This window comes from Mycteria americana, chromosome 6, assembly GCF_035582795.1.
Source record: "Mycteria americana isolate JAX WOST 10 ecotype Jacksonville Zoo and Gardens chromosome 6, USCA_MyAme_1.0, whole genome shotgun sequence".
NCBI classification, from domain to species: Eukaryota; Metazoa; Chordata; class Aves; order Ciconiiformes; family Ciconiidae; genus Mycteria; species Mycteria americana.
Window position 1 is genome coordinate 11,193,282 of NC_134370.1, and position 26,103 is coordinate 11,219,384.

The 26,103-nt window shown below is 37.8% G+C and overlaps 1 protein-coding gene across 4 annotated transcripts in view; it reads right to left on the reverse strand.

Moving 5' to 3' along the window:
• The window catches only part of VTI1A (vesicle transport through interaction with t-SNAREs 1A), a 272,754-nt gene that overhangs the window by 86,130 nt on the left and 160,521 nt on the right, over positions 1-26,103 (reverse strand). For 2 of the 4 annotated variants that reach the window (XM_075504539.1, XM_075504540.1), the window contains 2 exons: positions 20,921-20,991; positions 16,449-16,521 (listed from right to left, as the gene is read on the reverse strand). In XM_075504539.1, coding sequence (XP_075360654.1) covers positions 16,456-16,521; positions 20,921-20,991 — 137 coding nt within the window. In that variant the 3' untranslated portion in view covers positions 16,449-16,455. The remainder of the gene's footprint in view (positions 1-16,448; positions 16,522-20,920; positions 20,992-26,103) is intronic. The other 2 variants (XM_075504537.1, XM_075504538.1) reach the window with 1 other exon arrangement.

Below are 26,103 nucleotides of genomic sequence, written 5' to 3' on the forward strand. Positions count from 1 at the left end.
TGGGAAATGTTTACTATAATGAGAGAATTTTCTGTTCTTTTTCTTTTAATCACAACACTGTCCAGTTCTGAGACCTGAATTGATGCAAAAAAAAAAAAAAATCCAGATGACATTTCAAGGAATTTAATAATCAGATGCCTCATTGCAAGGCCTGGGCGTGTGTTTCACATTATATTAAAATTATTGGCACCCAGTCATGTTATGGCAAAACTAGCTGACACCATGCTTGGTTACAGCTGTTGCCACAACAGTAGTTATTTGGCAAGTGATGTGAAAGAGGACAAAGTGCTATTGTGAGCTTACACCAAGCTTTTACACATTGTGTCTCTAGTTCATAAAGAGGAAGGAAGAAAAGAAAGGCTGCCTTTTTTTCAGGGCAACCACATTGTGATTCTAAGTGAAGGTGTTTGTCAAAAGAAGTCAAAACCATCTCAGATTGACAGGCTATGAAAACCACAGAAAGGGATGGAGAGGAAGCACAAGACTGCTGCAAGAAATGCAACTCAAACCTTGGGAAGGTAAGATGGGCTAAGCCAGAAAAAAGAAGGGCAAAGAGCTCGTGGAAAGCAAACTGGCCCTTCGTCCCCCAAAGGAGCAGCAGATCTCAACTGCAATGTTGTGGGAAGCACCGGGAGCGGATCACACTCTGAAGAAGGCCAGCTGTGTTCCCAAGGGACTGTCTGTCACAGGTTGGCTGCTCTTGAAAATCAGGGCTTCGTGAGTGTGGTGAGGAGACACATGTCTTCATGTCTACTTTCTTTGTGAGTCCATCCACATTACAGAGGGAAGGGTTTTACCTTTGGCTAAAATACTTGCATCTCTTTTTTCTTCTCCAGAAGAAGCTGGAGAGCCTGCCTTACCACACAGATGGTTTCCCATTAAAATAATCAACAACAATGTTGGAACTCTGTTCCTTGAAAGGAGGTTTGTCTCTGTGCCCAAGTGAACCAACAGAGGAAAAATCAGCTGCTACACATTAAGGAAAAAGTAACACATTTAAAACAAAAAACAAAACAAAACAAAAGGAAAGGAAAAAGAATTTTCATCCAGTATTTAATTGCAAAAACGTGGTGGGAGAGAAAGAGGACTCAAGAGAAACTCCAGGACTTCTTGCATCTGAAGCAGCCATTTTGCAATGTACGACAGAAATGCTTCAACTCCGGTTGATGCGGAGAAGTGTCCTCATTCTTTTAAATTAATTTACTGACTCTGATGGTTCTTTTTCCACAACACAATGTTACCCTAAGCCCCTCCTCCCATCTAGTCAAGCTCTAATCATGACCTAGCATTTGTTCTGATGTCCATGGTTTCGAGACCCACACTCTATATTAATCCAAAATGGAAAATTCAGATGAGAGAAAACAGCCAAACTATTGACCTATGTGAGTATTGACTGTTGTCTATGTGAAAAAGTCAGGACTTTCCAGAAAACTCAACCACCATGAAGTATCCAAGATGCAAAAGTGATTTCCTCTTGTAAGAATGAGATATCTCACATGTGTTCGCTTTTGCCAAGGGCTGATTTGAACAGTAGCCACAGGAACATAATATGTACGAACTGGTCTTACTTACTCTGAGACAAACAATTTATAGAAAAGCAGGACGGGATTATTCTTTAAATTTCTTCTAACACTAGTTATTAGCATGTCACACGCAAGTAGTATAATCATAGCACTTGTTTACTTTTAAAATGCGGGAAGACACTAGAAAATATTTGAAAAATTTTTTTTCCCTTCCTTCCTCTTTATTCCCCACTTATTATTTAAATATTGCCCCGCAGTGGGGAATCGCACTACACGTATGTGAACACTGCAAAGTGAAACTGAATATAAACAGAAAGTGACTGATCTCATTTCACTGAGCAAGCGAGCTGAAGGCCAGAAAGGAAATAAATTGCTTTAGGGGTGGAATGTTAAGCAAATATTTACACAATTTTCCAGTTTTTATCAAACATAAAATATAATCTAATAATAATCTAAGGAATATTTTAAGAACATTCTCCCTTAAGTATTACTCAACATTTAGACATGGATGATCAAAAAGTAGAGACCCACTCCCACCAAGCAAACAGCAGTATTTATCTCAAGCTCTCCCTAGCAGGAAAGATTACAAGGATTAGGTTTCAAGCTTGTGCAATTGCCTTTAGACAAACAAAACAATATGCAATAAATTACTATTCCCCAGATGCCTTGAGAAAAAAACCAACCCGCTAATGACAATTAAGACTGAAATAAAAGAAGAGCCAAATAAGTAACAACACAGGACAAAGAGGCCCCCTTGAAAGATGCATTAGCATGGAAGCCATCAAATCAGGGAGTGGTGGCTTTCCATGTGGGGAGGCATTCTCTGGGGCCACTTCTTGGCTTCCTCCTCACAAAGGAGCTCATTCCTTTAAATGATGATTACACATTCTTGGGGTTTGGATTAAAGAAAGCAGGGTACAGTGGATCTCAAACTAAAGTCAGTCTCAGAACTCAATAGTTTAGAGAGGAGGGCCAGGTTTAATAGTCCTCCCAACCAATCTCTATTATCCAGGTCAGCCACAACAATATTTTCCTCTGAAACCTGTATTTAATTGGGTCAGTGGAGCAAGAGGACAAAACAAACTCTCCTGTAAGCTAGTCTGTACGTTTATAAAACAGAGCTTTTCTCTGGTATCTTGTGCACCTGCTCCTCCTCTCAAGATTCAGAGAACAAGCATTTGGGCACACGCTTTTCCGGTGATTTCAATGAACAGAATTATACGCATACAAAAATCACTGCCTGAAACAGAGCATGACAGCATCTTTGCAGCACTGCCTTTTCTTTGGATTCACTCAACATTCCCTACCCCACCTATGTGTTGCCTGTTTACAGTGTGCATCTCTGAGATGAGGTCCCTGTTTCCTTAGTTGACTGCTAAGCATCTGGAACACTGCTAATATGGTTTATGTAGTTTATTATAAAACAATTCTACAATAGACTTAACATCATATATGTGTATCATATAATTCCAAATACTCTCTCTTACTCCAAAGAGGACACTAGGAATTTACTGAGAAACAACTACTTGTGAACAATTCCTGTTTGAAGAGTTATAAATGGCTCGTCTCATTTGATCACTTAGATTCCTCAAAGAGGAATCATCTGATGGAACTGGCATGTGGGAGCTTAATCCTCCCACTGCTTGCTGGTAGAGCTTTAATAAATCATCAATAATTCAAAGATGACCGTTAAAATATGACCAAGTGCACCAGCACAAGAGACGTTCTATAAAGAATACTCTTCATGAAGAGGGTGCTCTACAGCATCATTACCAGCTATCACATTCAAACTTCATTTTACCCTAGCTTTCAACATGTGCCTGCCACACAAACTGTCTAACAAACTCTTTTCTAACTTTACAGCTAAGAGCAGCACCATGTCACTGCATGTTTCAAGAAAGTGCCATTGAAATCCACATTTTTATTTTCTCCTTAATCAGAAGTTGAACAGCAAAATATTGGAATTTCAAAGGCTCACTAGTATATTTTTGGTCATCAGGTTGCTACACATGAGAATTTTTATGCATTCCTAGATTACCTACAGGCTTTACCCATCCATGTTCTGTAACAAACTGTGTTTCTTTTTATTTCCCCAGAGGCAAGAGGTGATGGTGCTAAAGGTAATTTTGGCCAGGGGAAGTAAGTGACCATCTGCCTTTACCCCTGAGTCTACACATCTCTGCTCGACACCTTTTTTAACAAGGAAACAGCAGTGCTGTGATAGTAAGTCATAAAACATTGCATTTGTAGGGATATATTTCTTCTTTGAGGAACCCTAAAGTACTTAACAAACGTTTGTAAGGTACTGATTTTTTGCAGGTTGACAGCAGCCAGCAATAATACATCTCAGTCCACAGCAACCTATAAGAACATCATTTCTGACAGAAGCAGTAAGGAGAGATTGATAAGGAAGAAGCAGTTGCCTAGGCTAGCACATCTAGTTTAACATTACTGCTTTTCTATATATACACTTAATCATTATGTCTCCAGGGATGCATTAATTCTATTTGTCGAACCAACCCAAATACTCTTTTCTGTCTGCAACACACCAAAAACGTCACCCAAGGAAAGATGAGCCTGTCACCTGCAGCCCTCTAAATTATATTACCTGAAGAAGACAACAAAGAATTGATACCTCCTCTTTCTCACATCTACGTTCAGTAGTTAAGGAGATCAGGTACGTACTTGGTAATGGACTGTTATGGGAAATCAGATACTCCACATCCCTCTAGTCTAAATTCTTCCCATGCTTCTCTTTCACCCCTTTTAAATCCATTTAAGCCATGACTCCAAATCAGGACAGGCACTGCTACCAGTTAGTTCATCATTCACAAACTCTCATCAGGTTGTCATGCGAGGACCATGCATAGATTAATTAAGGGCATTTGCCCTTGGAATGCTTTGCTGAGATATGGAACATTATCCTCATTTTAGAGATGCACAGAAACAGATGTGTCCACAGTTACCCAAGATACACCCAGGACAAACCTAGGATTCAAACATTAGTAGTCAAGTTTCTGATTGTTTTTCCTGGATTGGGATGGGAAAAAAAATCTCAACACCTTTATAAGATTAGAAATAAGTTAGTTATACAAAATCTCAAAATCAGAAGGCAATACATCATGAAGCGTATGGAAACATGCCAATGCTTAATATTCAACTTACATGAAATACAGATATGAAAAGACTATAAAAGGGACACTTATAGCTGAGTCTTATTTTGTTTTATTTTAAATATTTTAACCATGAAAATATTGTATATTTTGAAAGCATATATAATGGTTCTTTTCTTCTCTTCACTCATACACTTGAAAATACTTTATCTCTAAAATTTGTGCCAGCATAAAAAAGCCCTAGTAAAAAAACCTTCTTTCCTCCCTCCCCAAGAATAAAAAAAAGAATAATATGATTAACTTGCCTTTGAAATAGATTTAAAGACTTAGAAAGCTATGTCCTCATGTTTGTAACACTAAATGGAAAGTGAACACACTTCTTTTTAGTACGCAGACTTTGTTACTGAGTATATATTCAGTGCCTCTGAGTATAGCTGCATTATGTAGGAACAGAAACCAAAACGAAAATCTCCTATGTATTAATATTTTGCTGCTAGTTTTTTATACAAGTGCATACAACAAGAAATTACTAAGATCTCATCCTGACAGATACTCTGCTGCTTTAAAAGATGATCTCAAACTGAGCTAAAGAACTGGCCTTCACAGAGCTCCGCCTTTATTAGCAGACCCATTGCTGCTGAGCAGCTGTGTTGTTAAGCTCAAGACTACTCTTCCAGCCTTGCTGCCCTGCAAACTCACTCTTAGCCATACCAGTTCCACAAGTCCTTCCCCCCAGCTGCCTACTGGAAATGCCAGTCAAGCCTTCACCCAGTGATAAACCCAATTATATTTCCTCATAAAACACAATGAGAAATGAGACTGAGTTCTCCAATAAATACCTAAAGTTCTAGGCATCTTAAGTACAAGCTCTGAAGTAAAACACTAAAATGAACATTAAGGTTTTAAGACAGGATTGTATGATCTTCCATCTCCTTAAAAATGCACTAGCAAACAAGATTTTACTTTTCAATGAATTTTTAATGTATTTTGGTGGCTGGTTTTTGGTGCTCACCAAGAATACTTTGGGGAAGTGGAAATCTCGAGCCATTTCCTTTGTTTCTAGCACAAATACACCCATTCACCCCTATCCCTTGAAAAAGATTGGGTTTTGCTGTTGCTGTTTGTTATATTCTGCTTAAGCATTGCTGAAAATAAAATAAAATTAAATGGACTGTGAGAGCAGGCAACTGCTTGTCTCCAAAGTTTTGAAATCACTGAACTTTCTCGTATTTAATAATTCAGACTCACTCCTCTAAATTTTGTCCAGAAAAATAAGATGGTCTTTATATTCCAAAGATATCTTCACAAAAGTCTGCAGTACTGGATTTTCTGATGCCGAGCGATTATGAAACGCCTTTTTGTTCTCAGAACTTCATGATGTATATCTATAACTCTTTCTTGTTTGTGAAGATAAGACCAGCCTTGTCTCTCTAAATGCCATTTCAAAGGAAGATTCACAGTTGTTTGACTTTTGATCTGTGTGGCAACTAGCTTGACCACCTGCGCTGGGTTCGAGCCGTTACTGAGCTTGCTTTGTACCATCTTATGAACACAGCAAGCCTTTTAAACCAGAAAGAGCTGATGTGTGAATACACCAATTTACAATGTAAATACAGGGTCCAACAATATGGCATCTTTAATGACCAAATGTGTAAAGTGCATATATTGTTTACTGATTATATCATTAAATAAAACAGATGGCTCATATTCTCCATCCACCTACAGTGGATTAAAACACAATGGTGTAATAGTCTGGTAAACTGGTAATGTGAAACATTGCTTTGTACTGGTGTAGTAGTATAAATAGCTGTTCACAAATGAGGTACAAAGCCCCACTGCCACTAAGAGTAATTAGCTTAAGGCTGTACTGAAAGAATGCTACCTTCACAATCAACACATGTGTGCCATTCACACTGAAAACTGCAGTTGAAAAAATATAGTGGTGACAGAAAGCAGCAAGGAAGTTTCTCTGCACGGATAAAGTAGACCATATGCTTCCCAACATCTAGGCAAGACCAGGCACACTTAGAACCACGTTTCTCAAACAATTCCCTATTTAAATACAGCCACGATAAGAAAACGATAGAAACGTGCAAGTGCTATTTTTTTCCTTGCACAAGTATTTGTTATCAGGAGGAAGGTAGGGAGTTGGTGCAAAAATAATTTTAAATGCCATTTTGATTCAAGAAGACAAATCATCCGTTAGTGTTGCAATCTTAAACTATCAGCAGATCTACTAAATAAGACAAGATGAAGACTTTGCTCTAACTTGCAAATGTTACAAAAACCCTCTGGGTTACAGCTTAGTTAATATAGCAAAGTCCAAGCTAAACAAAAGCTCTCAGGTAATAAATGCTACATAGTGAGATCCTGCAAGCTAAGCCGTGTTAACACTCATGGAAAAACATTAGTATTTGCAGAAGGCATACAGGTCAGTGAAGAACTCTTCTGCTATGTTTTTAAACTGGAGAGCACTAATACCACTTACAATTCTAATAAATTGTAGGTTCTGACTATTCAAATTCATTGACTAATTTTTTAAGTCTTCAAAAAACCCAATTAAGAAACTGATTTTAAAATATGATTTTAAAATCTGAGTTATAATCCTGATTCTAAGACTGAAGGAGCATTAGCACTGAAAAGGTTGCAAGAGTCTCTCCCTTGTTTATATTATTCTAGATATTTCTGAAACAATTTCAATGATTTTCAATAAATTACTTTAGAGCTACACAAATGTTGTAGAGAACATAAATCTCAGTGTTTATGGTAAAATTGGTTTTCTCTGCCTTTCCCATTTTGCTCAGTTTCCACACTGACTTTTCTTTGCCTTCTTGATTAGGTTCAAATCTTCCATATTAGTTAAAGAGCCAGCCAAAATTAGAAAATTGTCATCCTTCCTATCGCCAAGTAGACTAAACAATCTCTCATTGTAAGACCACACTTTCTCGTTCATGACTTTGTTATTCTTCTTACAGATGCTCAGCAGGTTAGCGATGTGCGAACATTTCTTCTGCAGAGCTTTAAAGGTCTAATACAACATAATTACGTGCTACACGAGGATATAAATTCTCGGTTTTGGTCTTGTCCCACAGCAGCACTAATTCATCTGCAAAAAACTCTAAGTGATCCTGGTTTTCCTTAGCTGTTGATTTCTCGCAGTCATCATTTATGGCCTTCTTTGTAAAACTACAACAACAACCACCAACCCCCCCCCAACAAACTTTGCTCAAACCAAAAGAGATCCTCATTCAATATTAGGGTTATGGAAGAGCAAACTACTCACACAAGTATGACTTACAAGTTCAGGTCCTGGATTTTGTGGTAGAACTGGAATGACTGACTGGAACAAAAATTGTACTCAGCAAATCCCAAGTTTTCCTTTGTTCCACTTGTTGGTCACTTAATCTCTTATGTCTCTTTAGCACGGCCGAAACTCTGACCTGCTACTATGAGCTAGATTGAAAATGATCTAATATAAAAGATTAGCTAATAAGGACAAGATTCTGGTATCACAGAAGTTTTAAATCAGTTTGATGACTTCATTGTTTTCTTAAAGATAAATTCCTTGGTGTGTGACCAGAATCATGCTGGAAAGCTGAATTAATTTTGCTTTTATTAAAAGCCGACAATTTCAATCAAGTGTGGCAAGAAAAGTGCCAAGTGCTACTGGAAATCATACTCACAACACACAAAAGCGCTTCTCTACCTTATAAAGATTAACAAAGCTCCTGCAGAGACCTGACAGAAGACTAGGCAAAACAATTCCCATTCCCACCATTTGTTTCCAAATACTAGATCTGCCCAAAATGCTGGTGTGTCTATGGGCAAGGGTGGGAGAAATAAGTTAAAAATGTTGATGTTTGTTTGACAACATTACTGCCTTTTTCTTAAAACCTTTAGAAGTGCCACAAAAAAGTTACACCTCTGTATTTTGTTGATCTTGTTTGAGTTTCAAATGTTACTTTCAGTCAGCTGAGCATACGGTCTAATTTTAGTCCAGATATGCAACCTCATGAGAATGATTTAATTTTGGTGTCTCTATTTGCAAAGCTCAGTGACACCTACACATGAAGCTACTGTTTGGAGAGGCTGAGTTTCCAGGATTTGCCTATTAAATAAAACACTAGCCAAGTCTTCCATTTTTACATTCCCGAATCCCATCAAAACGCTTGGCTTGAAGAAAACTGGAAACTATAATTTAATTCTGTACACTATTATTTATGTTCTCTAATTCTTGAAAAGTTCAGCAGAAATTTCTTTTCACAGCAGAAGTCATGGGCCATGACAGAGCACAGAAATCTCCCCAAGTGCACCAGCACATAAAAGCTCTCTGTCTACCCAGGAAGAAAGATTTGGGCTAAACATTAGGAAAAACTTGGAACAGTTTGATTGAAGAGACGAGGAATGTTCATCAGTGCAGAGCAGGCCAGATGAATATCTGCCAGGATTGAAACAGGGACAGTCAATCCTGCCTTGACACAAAGGGATGAACTTTTCTGAGATCACTTCCAAGGTGATTCTATTTCTCTTTTGGCAAATTTTTGGATTAAAATTAAATGACCCATGTAGACAGATACCATGCAGACCCCTGATCAGAAAACATTACATTTAGAAATGTATGGCTTACACACTCCATAGTAAACGGAACGTGTAAAATTTGGCATATATTGTTCTGTGACAGTTATACTGTGAGTGGTGTCAAGAACAACATGATGCTTAATTTACTATTGGCCTTAAGGAGTTTGACTTCATTGACTCCTGAAGAGTTGTCTCCAATTATTTCCACAATTACCAATGTCAGCTTTTGCTAACAGGTTCTCTACTTCACCCTGCTTCACATAAATAATCTCACCACATTCAAAATATTTTCACTACGTTCACTATTCCTGAATATCATGTCAGAAAGAACTCAACCAACTGGAAACTACTTGTAACTACTGCAAGAAAGCACTGCACTGATTATGCTGATATAAGACATGCCTTCTCATGAAAGCATGTCATGGGACATCTATTGCTGTGCAGACATGACAACGCTGACTATGAAATGCCTTTTGTTTCACTCATGACACTGTGAACCTTTTTAGGCTCTAGCTGCTTAATGGTAGTCAACATATCTCAATACAGAGAACAATCACAAAGGGTTACATGATATTTAACCTATTACAATGCTTTACATTCTTGGTATATGCAGTCTAGGACTAGCTTGGATAATTATCCATTGGGACCCTGCTTTCCTGCAGAAACACAACTGTGCTTTAGATAATGTTCTTTCCAGCTGTTCAGCTGGACACAAGTAGATGGAAGGGGGGCAAATGAGATAGCAATTCCAGATGATAGAAAAGAGGGAATGGAGAGGACAGAACAAAGGCCATTGTACATTTTAAAAAGGAATGAAAAAAGAGAATTAGAAATATTGTCTGAAGAATACTGAGAGCCCTGCTCATAATGGCCGTAGTGTAGGCAGCTTGACACATGGATAAAGCTTTCCAACCATCTGAAAAATAAAACAATGCTACAATATAAATGCTTCCATCTCAATGAATGAAGGACATAGCCTTCTAAGACTTTGCCTAGGTGCAAGGAGATTACGACACTGACTTATTTTATCCTATGCACTTAAGTTATTAAAATGTAAAGATCAATCATGATGCTCTTTTTTTTTTCCAGGTTTGAAGTAAGTTTAACTCTGTATCACTTAGGCTGTTGGAGCTGAAGGTTTGCAAAGGCTAAGGTGGCATTAAACTAATCATAGCTACATGCTTGCAACGTGGAAGTTGGTCCCATTCTGTGAAGCGTTCAGTACCTTCAGTATACAGCTTGGAATTCTCCATGCACACTGCTTGCTGTAGCTATGGTGGTTATACAGCAGCTCAAAAGGCTTCTGCACCTTCTATGATGCATGAACTGAAAAGTATTTCTAGCACTGAATGAAAGTAAAGTAAGATTTTTTAAAAGCATTTTGGAAACAACATACAGAACACTGTCCAAGAAAGATGAGCAAGGTTTATAAAATGGTTCTCAACTTATTATTAAAAATAAGAAATGCATCTTATATACACCAGATTACGTCATACCTAAATTGAGAACAGGGAACCCACAGTGTCCCATGCTATTTTAAAATTCTGGCTGTTCAGACCTAGAGGTACATTTCCTGTTTTTTGGTTGGACTCCTAATGATGAAGAATGCTTACGCTTGGGAATTTTGCTGACACTACATTTACGTTTTCCATATGTTTTGTCCATCACTTCAACAAAGAAACAAGGTTTCTTTTTAAAGTCAGAGACAAAGTGAGGAACAACCAGGTACTAATTAATGCCAAGGTTTAATCTGGAATAACAAGTCGTATGTTCCTTATCCAAAGACTATCTTGTGATTAACAGCACCGCAGAGCTTACCAGTTTTCTTCTGAAAAGACTCAACACTTCATAATTGATAAAGATTAGTTGCATATTAAAACACAAACATGTACAATAATATAAGAATCAAGTAACTATACTAAATGCTTAAAAGTCAGGAAATTTAAAAAAAAATGTTCTTACACTGACAGTAACAAGCACTAAAATACCCTATGTGTATTTTATGGTTTCCACTTAACAACAGAAATATTAAGGACAGGGTTTGCTCTGTAATCGGCCTTAACCAAGGAGCGCAATAAAAGCTATGTTGTCCCAAGAGATGACCCGGAATCATTCTGCCACTCACTCCCCCCTCATTCAGTCTCCCTCAAGTTAAGGGAATCGCTCCTCTGGTTTAGGTTAACCATATGCTTAAATATGTTCCTGAATCAAGGTCTAAATTACTAAAGGAAACAGCTGCAGCTGTAAATATTCAACATGGAGCAGACATGTTGCTAAAGGATTTGCCATTTCAATCATTTTTCAGTGTAGAAATACATCTTGAAGTAAAAATAGAAATATATGTACCAAAAAGTGGCTGAAACAATTTCTACTCAAAATTCTTTTGGCCTGAGACCAAATATGCAAAGTTCCTGCTGGAAAGAGGAACTCCTCTATTAGCACGAAAACAAGGCAAACCTAACTGTATGTTAAACTTCACTCAGTATCTGTGATACAAAGACGTTCCTCCAGAAAACTGCAGAGACTCAACCGTCATGGCCTAGTATGGCTGATATTGAGACAGGCTTTAGCTCAGAAGAAAATCTTTTTTGTTATGGACTTTTGGGGATGGAAACAGAGGTTGGTAGGGAAATATGGGAAAAAGAGTGATAACGCTCACTGTTTGTTTTGGTTTCCCTCAACAGGGACATGACTGCCTCTGCTGCTATTCTTCTGCATACGGAAATGCGGGCTTCGTAGTCAAGAGAGAAGGCAGAAGAGACATAATTAACTTCTCACATCTCTAGGAGTGTGAGAAAGCAAGTAAAATTCTTGTGTATCCACTGCTTAATGGCCACCTGACCAGGTCAATGGGTGGAGGCAGAGCACCCCACACCCTGTTTAAAGAATTGCCCTCCATGGAATGTCATCTCAGCCTAATGACCACAGGGGCCTCTTCAGAACTGCTGAAATTGTTTGAGAACTGCTAGGAACAACTGCAATCCAGGCCCAGACTCTGAAGGCCAATTCTAAACCACTTATGTTTTAAATCACTTCTGCTTAGGAGCAGAGGCAATGGACACAAGTTGGATGCTGGGAAATTTCAATTAGATACCTGCAAAAATTGCTTATTTCAACTGCTACTGGAACAGACTGCTTAGAGAGGCATTGGTATCTCCAACTTTGGATGTGTTCGAAACTTGACTGGAGAAGTCTCTGAGCAACCTGCTCTAATTAGACTTGCTTTGATGACCTCTAGAGGTCCCTTCCAACCTAAATTGTCCTGTGATTCTATGAAATGTTGAAAGATAACTGTAAGGTCTGGACTATCCTAGAGTACAAAAGCACAAGGAAGTTTGACTAGAAGTGATGCAGGAAGCAGGACTGCCAGAATCTTCCTAGAAAGAGTGAAGAAGCTTGACTACAACTAGCACGGAGGGGGAGGCATTCCCTGCTTCTGATCGTAGTCACAGTGGTCACGCAGCTGCTGGCAAGTCATGTAACTTATCACCTGAGAGCTGAACACTTACTGCTTCATTTCCATCAGCTGGAGCTAGTGTCTCTGTCCTGTTGGAAATAAAATTTAAAAAGTCTCTTTTATAAGAGCAGATGTGTTCATGAGCTTCTCAAAGCATCATTGATAACAACTCAGAAGATTGAAATCCGAAGATTAAAAGGGAATTTTTGGCATAAAAATTTCCTGGTGAACCAGACAGAATAAAACTTTGTTCTGGAGGGTAGTAACTATTTTTCTAAAATATTTTTCTGCAATTTGGAGGGGTTAAATAGAATTTATCTGCTAACTGGATAAAGATTCAAATCTACTGAAATTTTTATCTGGCTACTTTTAGGTTTGTTTGTTTCTCACTGGGCCATGTGTGGCTTGGAGACTGTCCAAATTCTTTTCTTAAAAGCTTTTCTAGGCTATTGGCTTAGGATATGGGCAAAAGACTGAAGATCTTTCACAGCATATTCTTTTCTGCTTTTTTCTATCACACTGTGCGCTCCCCAATTCACAATGGGGTAGAGGCCAGGGGGTAGATGTCTGAGACAGCAATATTGCAGATGACCGCAGAAGATGCCATTTCCTTATGTTAAAACCTCTTATTTGAAAACTCTGTAACTGAAATGACACTGAGCTTCTGTTCTAGTCTCACAGGTTTAAAGAGGATTCATGATGTCCAGAGCTACAGATACATGTAAAAGGAAATGATTACTGTTTTGACATTATCAACATGCCGGTACTATCCCAGTAATACAATGTCATAAGAGGAATATACTAGTTTAGCAGAATCTCAGTAGGTTTATTTAGAGAAAAAAAGACTATTATGAATGTATAGGTCATTTCAAAGCAAGAATATTTAAAAACATTTATTACAAAAATTTCCTTACCCAAATATCCGAAATACTGGGAGATAACAAATTCCCATACAGAAGGCTGGCTACTTTAAGTTGCTAGAGCAGCAAACGGGGATAGGAAGACCTGTCCCTATGAGGCCACTGATTTCCTTAGTGAGCTATGGCAACCTACCAAACGTGTCCCTGCTTTTATTCCCCATCTCCAGAACATTTTATGCACAAATACATGGCTAGGGAATTTAGGTCATACAAAGGGAGTAATTTAGCCCTCCAGCCATCTAAATATCTAATCTCTTAATATATTTGGCCAGATTCAGAAGAGATGCTGCTTTACCTTTTGCAGATGGTAAAAATAGAAATAGGCATTAATTTGATGCACAGGGTGTTAGCCTGGCATACGACTTCAAGCATATCAGCAAATAAATATTGTGGGAGCAGAAACTAAGTTGAGCAATGTTCAGTTTAACATTACCTTTTCTGTATAATAATGATGTGAAGAATAGTCCTCCAGCGTTTTTCTTTATTGGTTCCAGTAATTAAGTGAAACATTGTGTGGTATGTACTGAAGTATGCAGAAATTAGGACACAACTGCCAATCTGTCCTAATTATTTTTCTTACAGTTGTATTTATCTAATTTGTGCTGATTTCTGGGGTCTGTATTTTATGATTATTCTTGTGACTAAACAACATTGGGATGATGCTGAGGCTGGGATAATGCTGGACCCTTCTACCCAACAGTCTACCCAACAGGTAAATTAAATTTACCGTAGGTCTGTTACGTAGTTTTAAATAACATCCTGAGAATCTTCTACTGCAAGTTACATCTATGCCAAGGCATTTATTTTGGCACATTTACCTGAACTGAGCTTAAATCCTAACCTGCCTTTCATCCAGACAGGTGACTCAGTTCAGCATTTTTGTTAAAGGAAAAGGAAATCCAGTGCCTTTCTGACACACAGAAACATGCCGTCTTGGTGTTCGACTACATAATCCTTTTGTCTGAAAAGAAGAGCCCAAGTATATTTCAGAAAGATCATATTTTTCATTTGGCTTATGGAACACTTATAAACTAGGACTCCTAACTGTGATTCCCAAACACAAAACAAAGTCAAAGGTTACAGCATATGTTTTTGTTTCAGCTTCTCCAAATTACTTGCAAATGTATTCAAACACAATATGAGGAGATACTTTATTTCATTGAAAATAACAGACTACAGGGTGCTGTAAAAAAGGCTGAGGTACCTCAAGCATAAACATGGAAAGAATACATTGGTTTAGAAACCCATAAATCCTTATTTGAATCTGCCAACCTGAAAGCCAAGTAAAGCCCGAAAAAACTATTTTTCCTAAATGCTATGTCTGATTAAGCCATACTATTAAATGACAGCTGAACTTTAACATTAATATGATATTATTTAAATAACTGCATGATTTTTTTTTTACACTAAAATGATGAATGATTTTTGGACAGCTCAATTGACATAAAGCAAGAAACCCCTTTAATGAGATTTGACAAAATGGAGACATATGCAGAATATTCGTTACAGCTCATGTCGCAGAGCCCTTCCTGGGGAGACTTGGGTTTGGTTGTGTCTTTTCTTTCGTTCATTTTTTTTATAGTTTATTTTGATTGTCTACAGGCACTGAACCATCCCTTTCAATTGCCACTTCCTTTCTCCATGGATTTTGCATTTAGCTTGTGTCATTTACATATTACTCTTAATCAGAGAATTTTCTGTGTTACAGTTTGGAGTCGGAATTGTAAGAAATCTGTGGAATGAAGACATGAGGTTCAGTCATTTTAACCTTTGTCAACTGGGTATACAAGGAACCAACAAAGATATTTTTCTGAGGAGCCTTATGAAGAGATAAAGCTTGCACTAAAGAACAACTTATTAAATTCTGGTATTGATATTTCCCAAGCCGAATGACAAATCAACAACTTCGCTAAAACTTTCTCTTCTTTTTTTTCTTTTTTTAAATAAGCAAATTGCATTAAGCAAATATGCAACATAAAAGCCCATGGCAAGGGTAATTTCATACTGAACACTTCAGAGGATGCTCTAAACTCCTTTAAAACCGTGTTTTCATAGCACCCAGCAACACCTATTAGAGGGATGCTTTTCTTCTTCAGGAAGCTGAATATATACAGAAATATGAACATCACAGAGAAGCTCAGGTGCTGTTTCACTGGGTAAAGAACACATATCCAGAGATGCTACTAATTCAAAAAAATCTGTCTGGGAAGGCACCGATGTAAATTTAAGGTGGCTAGTAATCACTGGATAACTCCCTCCCTGCAGTCCCACACAGATTTTTAGGTTGTTGCAAATTTTTCCTTTCTGTATCACCTCACTTTGATCCCAGGGACAATTTTCATCACATTGAAAGCATGGAAGAAACATGCGAAAACCACAAGGTTTTACAATGTGTCTGCCCCATCTATTCAGACAGAATTGATCATCTTAACCTTTTCTCTGTGTGCAAATTTACACCGCTCCAAAACATTTACAAACTTTCTCACATAAAATCTAACAGGTAAAAAACCCTGAAAACACTGAAATCACTCAAGAATAAGGAACACAGGAAATCATCATCAAAAAGCTTAATTTTAGAACACACATACAAAAAAAAACCAAATACAAAGAAACAAAGATGAGAAATGATTGAGCAAGGGGTAATCCCTCAGGCTACAGAAAATTCTTTCCATAGCTGTGACAAAGCCTTCTATCTAACCATGCCTGCTTCACTACCAGCATTCATTCAAAGCCATTCTACATAGCACCCTGTGTAAAAAAAGCCAGGTACGTCAGCAAAATGCTGAGGTTGAATTAAAACGAAAAATAAAGGCATGGAGGAAGAGAGTAAAAGAAGAAAGAGCAGAAGTGTCCCTACCTTGGCCTTACCTTCGCAACATTCCCGTCAAAATCCTGGAACTCTTCCCCAAGTTTGCATCTGTTTCTCTAAGCTGGGGAGAAAAGAGTCCCATTAAAGGCAAAAGGCACATGTACTCCATTCTGTACAAAGCACAGGTATTTCTACTGTCATCTGAGTCAATCAGCTTCAGTTTTAGCCCACAACAAACTCTCGTGTAAGAAAGCCACTGAAGCTCTGAAATTTAAAAATGTTTTGTCTGGATTTCACTTATGTAAAGATGAAACCCACAGCAGATAAGACATTGAGGCAACAAAGATGAACCAGGATAAAGAGCAAAAGCTTTACAAATAAAGAAGCTATATAAATTGGTACCCATAATAATTCCCATTGATGTGTGTATTGGTCATGTATATTAGTGAGGGCATCAAGGGATGAAGAGAGAGCCATGCGCTGTGTTCCTGATGCTTTATGAAAAGAAAACCAAACATATGTTTCTTCCACTGTTTGTCAAAGCCAGTAGTTTAAAGAAAAAGCAAAAATACAAAACAGTGTCCTTTTACCAATTCTATGTCAAAGAAATATGCCTATACTCTCCTTTAAATACAAAACTTGTACTGACCTTACAGCAGCCACCACTGGGATGGATGCCCAAATACTTTGTGAACAGTATATAGTATGTACATAAGGCACAGCTGTATAATTTATATTTTTGCACGTAAGGATCACTCACTCACTGAAAATAGCATTTTTGTAGTTTATTAGGACACAGGAAACCTGCATTTACAGCTAAACTTAATTAGCTGACTTGTTCTACAGCTCTCAAAAATCTTGCAAAATAGGTAAAAGCACAACTGAATAAAAAATGAAACCGGGGAGACGAGAAAAGTTATGAAGCAAATGAACTTCATATTTGAAAAGAGCAATTACTACTATTGCTCTTTAAAAGGGATTAAAACCTCCCCTCTGTTTTTGTGTTGATTAGTCTCCCACAAAAGGAAGTCTAGAAATGAAAAAGGGTGTAGGAAGAACAGCGTTACTCTCCTATTGCCTCTTTTGCTACTGATAGCTAGAGGAGAGACATCTCTTGACTTCTTAGAGATCTTGGAACCAGTGGGACATCAAAATCCACTGAAAATGATAACGTAATGATTGTCAGTTATGAAATAGCAGGGACCACTGTTTCTAACACGCCCGGAAACACAGCTGTGTGTATATACATAAAAACATTCTTCTCCTTATGAAAGCTGAGTATTTGCCTCTTCATTATCAAATCAGATTGAAAGGATTACCTGACTCATTGACTTCTTACTAAAGAAACTTTGTTGTAGAAGACAAAATGCATCCTGTGTTATGAATCCATCAAAACAGCAACACTGCCAAGAAAAGTGGCAGTCTTCCAATAACAAATCACCTTCACCATAACAAACCACTATTATATCTTGAATACATGCAGAGCAGCAATAGTAAACCCAGTGTCTATTCTGGAGGCCAATACTGTAAATATTTGCTACCAGATTTAATGTTTATTACTGAAATCAGTAGTTGTAATCAATGACACATAACCTTTTTGCATAAATTTCCTCCTTGTTTTTGTAAAAGGTATTAAGAAAATACCAAGTAGAAGCTGGGACTGCATAACAACCAACCAAGACTTGCTCTTAGCAATATCATATTCAGTGGGAAGGCTTGCACTGACTCTCAGATCTCTGTAATTATGTGCTATGATGGAACAAAGATGAGCATTATATTCCAGGGAGGCCATTCCCTCATTTTTTTCCTGATTCACCTAGACAATTCAAGCTCCAGAAAAGCAGTTTAGCCCAGTTTGACATGAGTAACAGAAGAAAAAAGTCACAATAATTTTTAAAAGGCTCATTAAAAAGCCAAGTTCTTATCTATGCTAGAAGGGAATCTGAAGTACAAATGTATGCTTTACATTGGTCTTTTATTATTCATAAAGATGCATTTAACACTTGGGGCTTCTCCTCCTTTTTCACAGAAAAGTAGCTCTCTCCTTTTTACCTTTATATGTTTGATCCTAACTTTCCTCTCTTGCTGCAGGATTCTACCTGACAGCTAGAATCAGTACTGATAGTTAGGAAGGGGAAGCTGAATCTTAGAGGTTTTACAAACTCCTCTAAGCAAGACGACCTCATATTTTCATGGTAATAAAAACCCCCACAAAATAAGCAAAAAAATGTTAAAAAAGAAACAAACACGTACACACATAGTTGGAAGATCTTGAGCTACCTCCCAAGAGAACACTAAAAAAACACCTTTTCTTCCTGCACTGGCAGAAAAAACATCATAAAGAGTTTCAAACTGAAAGTTTGTTTTTATTTAAAACTGAATATCTGATTGTAGTTCTTCCATTGTTTCTTTACCGATACCAGTACACCGCAGAAGCCAAAGAATGGGTGGCATGCAAACCTGTTAAATGGTGTATGAGGGCACTTCCTTGTTTCACAAAACCGCTGTAGTGAAAACATTTTGAAATATGCTTTGATATTAGTAATGGCAAATCTACACGGTCTTTAAGAAAGCTTTTAAAAAAGAATATTAAGAATAATAATGAGAAAGGAAGGAAGATGAACAAGATGCTGATGTTGATATCTTGTCTGCCTTGGACACATTTTAATTTGAGGTTTTCCTAAAAAATGTTGCATCTTTTAGAGTCCTGTATAGTCCAGTCAACCTATCTGACTTGTAGCAGAGCTTTTATCCCTCCTCTTTGGCAAAAAAAAAAAAAAAAAAAAGTTTTACTCTACAGACAGGAAAACTCATATATGTAAATTTAACCAAACTATAGAGTCACTAACTCATTTAAATTTTGCTCTTAAGAAAATCTTCCCAATTTTCACAACATTGAACTGCTAAGGACTGACCATCACACTCAAGTTGACATCTGACTTTCAGAAGACAAGTTTGTTCCCTGGTTGAGAAAACGCCATGTATTCAGTGTAAAACTATTATGCATTGATAGAGCACCCTCTGTCCTGGTCTTTAAAAAAACTCCAGAAAATCGAAAACTTGCCAAGTTATCCAAGATCATCCCTCACTGTACATCTGAGTATACAGACAGCTGGGACAGGTCCACGCGTGTGGCTCCACTGGAGAACTTTTCTGAATTCCCTAAACAAAATATTTTAAGTAGCATCTGATAAAAACTTGGAATTGGAGATCTTCCATTTATGACAAGAGGTCTTTCACTGCACTGTGGTGGGATACACTTTCCTAGAATACCCTTATTTTTAATCTTGCTCCTTGCAGCTTACAGGTTTTGCCATCAAAGAAATTTGCTCTTCAGGTGGAAAGCACAGAAAAGGAAGAGTTACGCTACGAACCATGTGTACGCAGAGTCATCAGATCTACACTCCCTCTTTCTCTTTCCCGAGGATTTTTAGGATCAGCAGAAAGGGATACACGGTATTCATCTCCACTGCCTAGGTTTTACTTGTCCAGCTAGAAACAGAAAAGCATCTTGGACTCAGCAGTCACTAGGGACGTGAGGAGTGGAGGTGAAATAGGACAGAAAGTTGCCTGAACAACACTTGGTAAAGCTCACAATCCTTAGGTACATTTAATGATTTAGTTATACTTAATGTTTTAAAGTAGCTAATGCCCAGGACTTCAGAAAGCAACTGGTACAGCTGACAGAAAATTTCTCATTAAAGATGTCATATGAGGCTTTACCAATCTAAGCTATCCAAGTAAAGAAACTCCCTGGGACAGATAGAAGAGTTTTCTTAAGTGGCATTGGTCAGCTAGAGGCCTGTAGGAGGACTTAGCTTTGGCCAAATTGGACACTCAGGAAAGTATCTGATCAACGTGTCATGGACAGAAAGTCACAGGTGCAGTCACTGTGAGCAGAAATCAGAAGCAGGGAGGCAAATTTCTTTGAAGTTCAGAGAAGTTGTATGCATTGGATGGGATGGGCTTCTGGGCATCTTCATGAACGCTACAGAGTAAAGATGATCCCTATGGAGGCAACCTAAGCCAAAAACGACACAGATACGTTACCTTGACTGCAGTGACAGAGCAGCGGTGTAAGAAACCACTACCTGTTCTTTCACGCAGAATTGCCCAAGGAGGCGACTATCAGCATTTGCAGCTACAAGGCTGATCAATTATTAGAAGCTAAATCATGATACTGAACTTTGTTTCATAGAAAGTCCAAGAAGTCATTGCAATGGACTCTATAACAAGTCCTTCAAAGGACAGAAAACTGACTTATCTGTGATGTTAGTGACAGAAAGCTTGCTTCCAGCAGCGGGTTTGGTGACTTCAGTGTGACTGCCTGTAGGACAGGCTTTGCAGGACTGGGCCCATATAAGGCACTTTTCTAGGTGCTTTGCTGCAGATGGTGATTACATCTCATGATAGCAGCTGATTTATATGAAACTAATCAATATGCTGGATTATTTTTGCATGCACAGAGAACTTCCTCAAAGCAAATAAAATCTGAGTCCAGCAATTATTATCAAACTTACCCTTTCCCGAGCACGCTGGATCTTCTCTCTGTCATGGCTGAGGTTCTCCAGCATCTCCTGCCCAATCTGCTCTGCATTAAAGAATCAAAACGTAAATCATAAAAAATATAGCTTGTAACTCTAAAGCCTCAAAATGCCAGGTTACATGTAACAACAGCATTTAATACATGTGGTAGCCTAATCACGCCTCCTAACTGCAAAGAGGAAGACATCATTATACTACATTTTAAGTTTTTCAAGCAACGTAAAACTGAAGAAGTAGCAACCAAACCAGAAGCTGTCCCCCTGAAATCTCTTGAGGATGTCTAGGCCCTGGGAACTGACGCTGACTTTTGGTCTGTGAAACAAAGGCAAGAAGACTTTCAGACTTGCTCTAAGTGCTGGGTGTTCATACTTCCCACACACTCCTTGAGCCCACTCCTTGTCTTAGAAAGGACGTCAGGCAGCCTTTGCTAAACACCAGCCATCCTTACATCTCTAAAGACACCGAGAAGTCATATTAGAAGAAAACCACTTTCTGTGCCTCTCAGCATTTACCATTGATGCTTAAATAAAAGCTATTTCAGGCTAAGCCCAGTTCCTGGTGTCTATTTTGCTCCATCACGGACTATTTCCGGCAAGCTTAGAGATACGCTGTAATGGATCTCCTGATGTTTTTAATGGCAGATGTACACATTAATCTATTGTCATCACCATTTGTTTACACAGGGTTTGTTTGCTTCTGCAGCTTATGCTGACCCAAAGGTTGCAAAAGTATCGTGGAGAGGCCTCAAGATATGGTACAAAGACAACACAAGATGCCAAAACTTTACTCTTCAAACAGCTTCAGTCAAATGCTCCTCTAACACTGAAATATTAGCAGCAAGTATAGAGAAGAGATTTTAATCTTCAAAGCTCTATAGAAACATTAAGAAACCCTGCCTGTATTTCCCCGAAGGAGAAAAATAAGTTAAATCATTCCCATTTTACAGATGGGGAAACCGACACAAGGAGCTGAAGCAGCTGTAGCTTGCCTCAGGACACACAGCACGTGTGAGACAACCAGCATTTCTGTGCACATTCATTTAGGCTATTTAGCTACCTCGCCAGAGATACGCACCAAAACTAAGTAAAACTGCAAAGGCGTGATCTGTTTTCATAAGCAACAAAAATCATGCCTTGCTTTTGTTCTGGTGAATGAGTGAGATCTTAAAATGTCATTATTTGAGGAGCCTCGATAAAATGAATCATTAAAAAAATCACCAATATGCTAGTAGAGCAAACATGACTATTCTTTTTTTTTTTTTAATAGATACCGTCCATTTTTAGGAAACAGTCCAAAGTAGAATCACCTCAAACTTTAAAAATTTGAGACAAGCAATTTTTTTTCCTAAATTCATTTAACACAAGGTACAGACTCTGCCAGACAAAGTCTAAGGAAATTCATTACATATATATTTCTCAATCAGTTGCCAAGTACAGTACAAGTAAGATAAATATTTCCTCAGATATCTGACCACAAATTGACATCCTCATTATGCTATCTTGTCCCTCTTGGCTTGCTGCTCTTTACTTTTAGCTGTATATACAATGCCTCCCAAAGGTGAAATGTGGTAAGATATGTGGTTATTGAGTTAAAAAAGCTGTAAGGTGCAGCACAGCTATACAAATGGTAGCCTAAGCAAGCGATTCAAGACAGAGCTTTGCCTATGTTTGCATGTCAAAGGACTTACTGGATGATACTATACTGAGCTTATTCCTCATCAAAGCACTCAAAATACTGTAATGCACAAACAGATACATGCATTCAACGTAATCTGGAGGAGAAAAAACAAAGCAAAATCCTTTAAAAATAGAGAGGAAAAAATCAACAAATTACTAAGCGAGTAGCATGAGGTGGAATGATAACAAATACTTATTGCTAAAAATTATACGTATGTTTGCACAGACATAAAGGAGTGCAAGGAGCAGATTCTCCTTCAAAGGAATAACTATAAAGTAAATGGCTAAAATGGCTTGGTATTTCACAAACAGAGCTCAAAAATATCTTTATAGGAAACAGCTCTATTTTTATTACACCAATTTTAAGCAAGTTACTGTGGGGTTTTTTTTCATCTTCTTCCTGTCACTGGCAAGTTCACACTCTTAGCTTTTTATAATGATTGAGTTTATTTTCCAACCATCAATGTGACAGCAGCATCAACTGTAAGTGAGGGTAAAACACCGTCACTTTGACGAATAGTGTATTTTCCTCTCATTGTCGATGACTGAAGACATCAATAAATAAGGAAGGAGAGCATGTCAGCCAGGATATCACAGAATGAATTGTTGATATGACACTTAGGGATTAAACCTTCAGCCATGAAGTTCAACCTAGCAGAGGGGTCTGAGAACTGAGATAGTTGCGTTTCTTCCCAGCAGCCTCTATAGATAAATAATTGGACGGATCATCAATTTTACAGGAGCAGCTTTACTCTACATGCACTTTAGTTGATGATCTTTGGCCTTTTTTGGGCTAAAATAACAACATAAGTTGAACAAAGAGACATAACGGAGGTAACATAATCTCACAGTAAGTTTGCAAACATAAATTGACACCTTTATCCACAGATCCTCTCCGTCTCCTTGTTCTACTCAGAAAATTCACTGATGACAGTGAAACTTGGTTTTTAGTTGGAAGGTCAAGACAGTCAAACAAAAATATTAATAAATAAAGAAAATACAGACTTATAAATGATATGAAGACATGTCTCCTCACTTGGTTTGCAACTGAAGGTGCCTGGGGCTGGCAAAAAGGTAACATTAGCCCACAATACAGCTAATTACAACCTTGATATCATCGCTATCTGCTTGCTATAATTTTTCAAGTTTCCCCACGACTCTGATGCTTTTCTGCCAGTTAAAACCTTCACCTATGTGGCAGATTCATGCCTTTAGTGCAACAGTGCTGTATAGATCTTTCCAGACTACTTATGATGCAAATCATTGACGATGCTACTACAGTTATGTGAAAAGGTCAGGTTTCTAAGATATACTGTAGTGCAGATGCATGAATTAAGACCAATACACAAACTGAAGGGTGTTGCATGTTGCCAGTAACGGTGTTATTTTCACAGAATCTTAACAACCTCAATTATTTGGGATTACCCCATCCTTTTAGTCGGTACGGACGGACAATGTTTAGTACAGTGCAGTCCCAAGCCCTAAAAAGATTGCGTGGTGCTGACTCTTCTAACTGAAATTCCCAAAGAGATGCATAAAATTATGTTCTAAAATTACAGCTAAACTATGAGAAGCAGAAGGGTGAATGCATTTACATCATTATTATCTATGTACTGACAGAGGGCAGGAATATTCAATATAGCAATTATCTCAGTCTTAAACAATGCTGTGATGAACAGAAAAAAAAATTCTGAAAAAGCACGTAACTTAATATTAACAAGCATCAGCCTTAAAGGGTGAATGCTAAAATCCACATCTCTAAATGTATTCCACCTTAAAGGTGTCTGAAGAAGGTGTGGGAAATCAGCCTCTTCAGTGCTGAACACTTTTATAATGCTATGTTGTGGGTCCAACACAAATGGTGCCTGGTTCTATGACACTGTGTTATGCAAAAAAAATATAACATTTCTTATCCTAAAACACTGAACCTAATTAGAAGAATGAAGACGCTTTCCCCAACTGAAGAAAAAAACAAACCCCCCAAAACCCAACAAATGCAAACCCAACTTCCCCCTTCACGTGTGTAAAAATTGGCACATGGTTTTCAACTTTTATACTAAGATAAGCCCAAAAGACAATGATCACTTCAAGCGATGCTTTACACTCCTGGATATGCCTTTATTTGGAATTTGCCTGTAACCTATATGCAGTATTTATTTATATGTACAAATCATAATTATTTAATAAATGTTCCACAAAGCTTGATTTCTAATACCTACGCACATATCAAGGATGCAAAATAAGTTGTGCTTGACTGGTTTTTCTTTTCCTTTTTTTGCCTCCAGCCATTTAAGCATTTATTTACTTTATCAGCTAAACTGATTTTGAAAGAGCTTTTTCTAATCACTCAAGTCAATAATACTTTTTTCCTTAAGAATGACTAATATATTTACTCAAGAGACAGGAATGATACAGAATGAGCCTCTCCAGGCTTTTGGATAAATAAACATGCATTTTTATGAATTTTGAAGACAGACTTCTAATTTTTCTTTTCACATAAAAAATAAAACAATCCAATGTGGTTTATACAGCACTTTTCCTCTCCAAGTGTGCCCTGTGTGTGTATATATATATAAAAATACATTTCATAAGAGGCAGCAGATATTCTGATACAGTTTAAAATGTAAAAAAAAGCTTAAAAACAACCCGATCATGGAGCGGATGCCTGGAATTATGATTTGCCCAATCTCATCATACGTACAATGCATGCATCTGAGCTATGTAATTAGAGGTGGGAAAAGACGAACCAATTCACACTGGGAAAAGCAAAAGATCATGATAAAAATCAAGATGGCTGATCTACAGAATCATGAAATAAACTCAAAAACCCACTGTGTGTTGTGAGAGAAGGAATGAGAGTAGGAACGGAGAACGCTTCCACCCTGAGATCCTCAGCCTTTCCTTGTGAATAACGCCATTTGGGGAGCGCAATTCTGTGTTGTCTTTGCACAGAGACATCTCATGCTCTGAAGATGTAGCAAAAGCTTATGGAAGAATTTTGAAGAAGAACTACGCTGACACAGGCAGAAACTCAATAAACATATTCAAGGCTGGGACACTTTTTTTCCAAAAGCCACTCCATTTTGGACAGGTTAAAAGTTTAGATTTTAGGAGACTAAAGGAGATAAATTATCAACAGCAGTTTCTGGAAAAAAAAATGCTAGAAAGTGTTAAATGCTAGCTGTTCAGAGGTGACAGCAAGTAGATTTACAAACTTGTAAAATATATGTTGCAGCAGTTAGAAGAATTCAGGGTTGAGTCAAATGCTTTACGCTTCTGACAGCAGAAAGTTAATAAAGAAAGTGATGACATATCTTTAAGTGTAGGGACACAGGTAAAAGTCCTATAAATTTACAAGTTCGCTGTTGATATATATTTACATTGAACAGCCAATGTAATTAGAGACAGAAGGATTTAGATCATTAAAGTTATTAAACGACAAGCACAAGTTAATACAGATAAATGAAGGATAATATAATGGC